The sequence below is a fragment of the Acanthaster planci genome, linkage group LG11 (genome assembly GCF_054643075.1).
Source record: "Acanthaster planci isolate LZ-2023a linkage group LG11, COTS_SCS, whole genome shotgun sequence".
NCBI classification, from domain to species: domain Eukaryota; kingdom Metazoa; phylum Echinodermata; class Asteroidea; order Valvatida; family Acanthasteridae; genus Acanthaster; species Acanthaster planci.
The window spans coordinates 9,380,438-9,386,726 of record NC_141787.1 but is presented as its reverse complement, the minus strand read 5'-3'; the positions used below and the strand labels follow the sequence as shown (position 1 = coordinate 9,386,726).

The following is a 6,289-nucleotide window of genomic DNA, read 5'->3' as shown; positions in this document are numbered from 1 at the left end:
ACAACTTCCTCTTATTGTACTTCCCAAGTGCGAGTTTTGTATGGCAAGGGTTGGCGGAAATTATAGTTACTTGTCACACACAAGCTCTACCCAACACAAGCTGCTTTTAATTTTTTCTACTAAAAGAAAGAATCCACTTTTTTGTAGGACTGGGCATTTAATTTTCAGAATCCCTAAAAACATATTACGTGTGACCGGTTTTTCCTTCCGCACATGTTTACATCTCATTTGTCAGAGTTTCCTCTAGTGAACTCAGCCCTATAGAGGGTTTGCATGGCTGCCATTTTGCAGGCCAAAGTTTTGTTCCACAGGGTATGCACAAAGGAGGTTTCTCCAAGGAACAGAACTGCACTGCAGGATGGCTACCAAGGAAAGCCCAGATGCCCATGTAATGAAGGATGACTTACCGTCTACCATTTCTTTCTTCATGAAGACATTCAAAATCTAAACTGAAAAATGGATACTTCCTTTTTGTGATATGTTTATTTTGCATAAAAGATCTGCGATTGCCGGTAATGAAACTGCATTGTTGTAGTGTAGCAGTTTCTATACAATAGCTTCAATTATTCAGGTATCCGAATTTTAGACGGGAAACATTCTACAGGTATAAGTATAACGTAAAGAACATTTTATTCTCAGTATTTGTGCTGATAGCTAGTTCTTTGATGCATTACTCATTCCTTTTCCTCGTATAAATATCGGCCTACTGTACACATTACATGTATAAGTGAATTGTTTCTCATCACGAGGCATGTGACCTTTAAAAGCTTACATGTCACTTTTGGAAGTGACGTTTTTCTTACTAACAGGATCATTGTTCTCGGATGATATTACTCATTCACACTCACTGTTTCTGATAATCACACCAAGATTTTCCATTCTTCTTGGAACTACATCCCGTTTCCCTCTAAGCCCCACCTCATGAACAGTTTGTAAGTTCAACCCTATAGTTCAATCCCCTCAGCAGAGAGTTCGGCAGAGTTCAATTTAGTTAGGTCAGTCTGTTTTCAGATCAAGTCAGATTCTTCAGTCTGTATAGATGAAGCAGTCACAGCATTCCAACAAGTTCACCTGCAGTCTACCGCAACACTTCTCAGTCACTGTTATTGACCAAAGTCAAATTTTCAGGATTTGTAAATGGGTATAAAAGTGGTTTATTTTACTCTCAGTACAATTTTAACAGGTTATACACACTTTTCTACAATTTTTTTTCCATTTTTACAAGCCACAACGTATTTGTTTATGTTATATTCTTATAGAAACGTAAAGACCCGAAAAAATTTAAAAGCCATCAAATCACGACAGAAACAGCATAAAGAACGATACAAACTATGCCAGCGACACAACAAATAGAAACAAGGAAGTCCGCAGCTGTCTTCGAGACGACTCTAGAAGTATGGCTTGCTATCGATGGCACTGCGCTTCACCTCTTCAGCAGAGGATGCGACATGACTGAATAAGCCTTTTACGAGTAAAATTTGAATAAAATCTGGTACACTAAAAGAAAGAGTTCTATAAATCGACATGAACATAACAACTTGAATTCTCCTTACTGAAGACACTGTTGCTATACCGCGTGATTTGAGGCAGGCTTTAGCTTGGTTACACTATTAAGAGACGCCTTGCACCAATACATTGTTTTAATGGATAAGAAGGGCACAAAGGAACCAGTCCATTCCAGAGATGGTGGTCGCTATACAAAAGCTTGCCCTGAATCACGAGGTATAGCAACAGTGTCATCAGTCTGAGGAATTTTTGTTATGTTTATAATACAATCAGAAAAAATCAGTGTACCGGATTTATTCAAATTTTACTCGCAAACTATTGAAGGCGTGAAAATAGCATCGCGCCCCCAAGTTATCCCCCGCGCTATGAAATTTCCAAACGAGCGTAACTGTTGTTCTATGGAGGGGGGGGGGGCTGGTTTGTCAGTTATGTTGCCCAATATGCAGGCCGATGACAAAAATAGTTCGCAGTTTCTCCAAATAGTTGGCCTGTATCATTGTGGGGGTGGAATTGGCCCTCGTATATTGTTGTACTCTTGGTTTCTAATCCCATTGACCGACCCTCGTGACTCGGGGGGGGGCTGTCATGCTTGTGGTTCGATACTGGTTGTGGAATATTGTAACTGATCATGCTCGAGAAATATCACACTTTGCTCTTTCTAAGGACCATACAGAGCTACATGATGCTTTCTCCGACTGAGATGAAAATTTACGTATGTACAAAGCAGGCTTGCATCCACGTTCCCGATAACTTTTTCTGCAGTATAAGTAAATGTTGAGGCATGGATTCGGATTCCAGAGGTAAGATAGGCTACAGACCCAGCCCCCCATAAGATAAAATTAAAAAAATGAGAAAACGCAAAACAACAACAACAACAACAGCAGCAGCAACGACAAAACCAACGAAAAACTCAACAGACAAAACAAAGAAAAAGACAAATAAATAAAAAACAAACAAAACCAGGGGAAAAATCCAAACAAAACAAAACCTACACCAGAAAATCTTATGAGGGTTAAGAGAAGACCATTTTGTAAGTTTTAACATGATTCCACGCACTGGACAGTCACGGCCGTAGCTTCCTGTCAGCCAAGGGGAACCATGCTTTCCAAGCGTCGGGTGTCGATGGTAAATAGCTGTCAGGCTTTGTAGCCCCAATACTCGCGCTTGTCCTTAGACTTACCAAGGTCACCCCTACTGTCCTTTGCCGACTTCATGCCGACTTTATACTTTTTTGCGGTCGAATGTCAAATTCCTGAGCATCAGTTTAAATGTGATCAGCCGACAATTGAAGCTTTAAATTGTTCAGCATGTTGGTTTTGCGGTTGACAAGTCTGTCCTTGTATTTCCTGTTTTTCCTCTGGTGTTTTCCTGAGTCTATGTCAATTGATTTGAAAACAACTTTAAATGGTTTGCAATGAACTCCAGACTTTTGCCCTGCAAGTTTTTCTTGTACGAGTTCAATCTTTCTTTTACTTTGTTCTTTTCCTTGGCAATTTCCCGATTACGTCAAATGACAAAGATTGCAAAAGTTTACGAGGGAAGGCATTGTTAAAACGTGTCCGCGAATCAAAAATCAAAATAGAAAAATAAGTCACGACCGATGTTTTGTCTCGAGCTACAACAAAAGTGACTGAATTTAACCATATTATCAATATGAAAAGTCTTGTTTCTCGTGTGAATGTTGATTAAAATGCATGAAATGAAACAATCTGTTAAGTTTCCCATACAACTTCACTGATACTCATCTTTGAATATTTATTTGAAAGTAACGGCTACTGTACTGTACATCAGCATTCTGTTGTTAACTATACACGATAGTTTCCCTCACCTCTATCCAGGACTTGGATAGAAATTTAGTTTGTTTTCAGTCGAAGTCCAAGGTGTCAAGTTGAGCTAAATTCCAAGTGTCCAGTCGCATCAAGAAGTCGGAGGTCGCGGGTGGAATCACACTGGTCTTAGCTTGCATCTCCCAACCAGATACTAATAGTTTTCACTTTCCGAGCAAAAGCAGACGATTACTGGATGCTTGATCGTGCACGCGAGACAGTATTTAGGTTAGCCGCGGGGTTGAAGGGAAAAACCCTCGTCAACTGGACAATCCACGGTTTCAGACGCAGACAGCAACAGGACCGTGACAGGATTTTCCTGGATCAAGTTTATTGACTGCATGATGACCGTCACGACTGTTGGTTGGTTAGTTGATTGATAACATGATACATCACAATAAAAATATAATGAAGCACAGTTATTTACAGAATGAATAAGGGGTGATGAATGGCGGATACTAGGCAGAAGCAAACGCCTGTAATACATTGCCTGGTTCCTTATTTGTCACAGGAATATTCATTTGCGGCTAGCTGTAATTACAAGGTAGAACAGAGAGAGAGAGAGAGAGAGCAAAAAGTAAAAATACTGAGGTACAGCTGAACGTAAGAATTTACAATGATCTCATAATACGTAAACATCCTAGGAATGAACACAAATCTTAATACAGCTGCTTAATTGTTAAAGTACGATACTAACCACATTTCGAGGGATCGTTTTCTCACACGGCTTCCTCAACTTTCGTTCCTCGGCTGTCCTTGGGACCAACCCAGGTTCACACTGGCACAATATGTAAACGCCTCCCGTCAGCACGCAATGGCGTAACCAGGAGAGGGCGCTATTCCGACCCGCCTGCTCGCAGCCTCATATTTGAATTGGGTATTTTTGTGGCTAGGGCTTCTTTTTTATCTGTCTGTTTGCCGTGGCGAAGAGCCGTAGCTCAAATGAACAATTCCTGAGACAGGCCACTGATCTCTTGTCAGTATAATCAGTGAGCTGAGACAGGCACGGCCCTAGATACGTTTGGGTATGGTTTGGGTTCTGCATGCACATCTGTACCGGTATCGACATGTACATGAACCCGTACTTACATGTACCAAATTCCAGTCAGTGTTTCTGTGACGACTTCAATCTGTTCAATTAGTTGTCACTTCAAGAGAGAGTAAGGCTTGCTGACTGAAAGTTTCAAGGTAAAGAGGGTCACGGTAATAACCATGGTAAGGCCAGCCTAGCGCCTGGCTTTTAATTTTATGTACCTGTATGCTCGCCTTTAAAGCTTTACATCTTGCATGTTTTGTTGGCCGAACGTTTAGCCGGGGCTTCACCCAATACAGGGTAGGCCCCCAGTACTCGGGCCTGTCCACTTTTGGCATTTTCATTTGGCTGTATAGACCTATAAAAATTTGGCGCAACCATGGAGAAATATTGCAACTATACTTAGGAAATCGACAAATAAAGGGAAGAAAGTGTTGTTTTTTCTGTGTAGGATGTTCTGGGCACAGTATGGTCACTCAAAGGGAAAGAGTTCCACATAGGCCCTACGGACAACTCTAATTTTTCCTGAAAATGTTATAACAGCCATCAGAAAGTGATAACACATCCTAAAAAAGTGAAATTTAGCTAGGAAAATTCCCAAACATTTAGGCCTACTTAGAAAACACTTAGTTTTTTCAGACAAGTGTCATAGGTTTGTGCACTGGGGCATCAAGTGTTATTCATGGGATTATTCGTATATGTGGAACTCTTTCCACTAAACATGTTGATACCTGTTGATTTCTGCATATTTTCTACCGAATCTGTTGGAAGAAATTTGGAAATACCATGCCGAGGTTGTGTGCATAAACCTAGTACGTGTATGAGACTAGTCTGAAAAATTCGAAGTGTTTTCTGAGTAAATGCTTCAATATTTTCCTTGCCAAATTTGACTTTTCAGGACATATTTTTGCTTTCCGAAGGCTGATTGTCACTGCAGGGAAAACTGAGAAATGTCCATGTGTGGAATTCTTTCCTTTTCTTGTACATTCATGGCTTATTTGTACTATCTTGAGTGAACAGATTTCCGGCAAGGGTTCCATATCTGGATATCACTTGACGCCCTATGCACAAACCCTAGGAGATTTTTCTGAAAAATTTGAAGTGTTTCTGAGTAAATGCTTCAATATTTTTCTTGCTAAATTTGACTTTTTCCAACATGTTATCGCTTGCTAATTACTAACAGATCACTGTAAGGAAAACAGTGTCTGCATTTGGAACAGTTACAAACTTTAGTCCCAAATTTTCACACTACGTGTATGTTGCAGTGGAGAGTAACTTGTCTTGGTGCACTTTTTTGCACATGACAGATTAAATGAGCAGACACAAGACGGACCCGGAGTCCAGGCAGTTCATCCAGCAGCGCTACCAGGACACGGCCGTCCTGATCTTCAAAGAGCAACAGAGGGCACTGCCCTCGGCCCTCTCACCATCCAAGGCTGCGTGGGATGGTAACCCTCCCACCAACGAAGGGGCGTCCACCTCAGCAGCATTCAGCTACAGTCGCTATGGCAACCAGGCAGTCCTCGTGAAGCAGGAAGGGACACTGGTTGCGAAGAAGGATGCAGGAGCTGTACAGTCAGCTGTGTGCATTGTCATGTGAGGGCGCTGTACTGCAGGAGGGCGTGCTACGAAGCTAAGATACATGGCCAAACTGCCAATCACAGTGGTGTTTGTGTTTTTTTATGTTTGCATGCTAACACAGTACATAACTTCCCTGTTGCAATTTATGTATTAAAAAATTGCCTTTTTGTTGCATGCAAAATAATTCAGCATTCCTCATGTCAGAATTTACAGTACTCAGCATTCTTTAACTGAAAATGTGCTAAGTGTCAAAGGCTTATAGTTACCAAAGTGTAGTCCTCCAAGGTGTGACCTCGTTCATGCAATAAAAATCATGAGATATTAGTTTCGTGAGGAATTGTCA

General features: G+C 41.0%; 1 protein-coding gene across 3 annotated transcripts; it reads left to right on the top strand.

Moving 5' to 3' along the window:
* Positions 1-4,181: 4,181 nt before the first annotated feature.
* On the top strand, positions 4,182-6,270 carry LOC147797441 (uncharacterized protein BRD3OS-like). Of its 3 annotated transcripts, none has more exons than XM_087143008.1 (2): positions 4,182-4,535; positions 5,673-6,270. In XM_087143008.1, exon 2 carries the CDS (start codon positions 5,678-5,680, stop codon positions 5,963-5,965), a length of 288 nt encoding a protein of 95 aa, XP_086999134.1. In that variant the 5' UTR covers positions 4,182-4,535; positions 5,673-5,677; the 3' UTR covers positions 5,966-6,270. The 3 variants fall into 3 exon arrangements, with proteins under 3 accessions (XP_086999134.1, XP_086999133.1, XP_086999132.1); XM_087143007.1 differs by having other exon boundaries at positions 4,182-4,547; XM_087143006.1 differs by having other exon boundaries at positions 4,189-4,520.
* The last annotated feature ends 19 nt before the right edge of the window (positions 6,271-6,289 follow it).

Excerpts from the sequence above, each read along its gene's own strand:
- LOC147797441 (XM_087143008.1), top strand. The coding sequence starts at position 5,678 with ATGAGCAGACACAAGACGGACCCGGAGTCCAGGCAGTTCATCCAGCAG.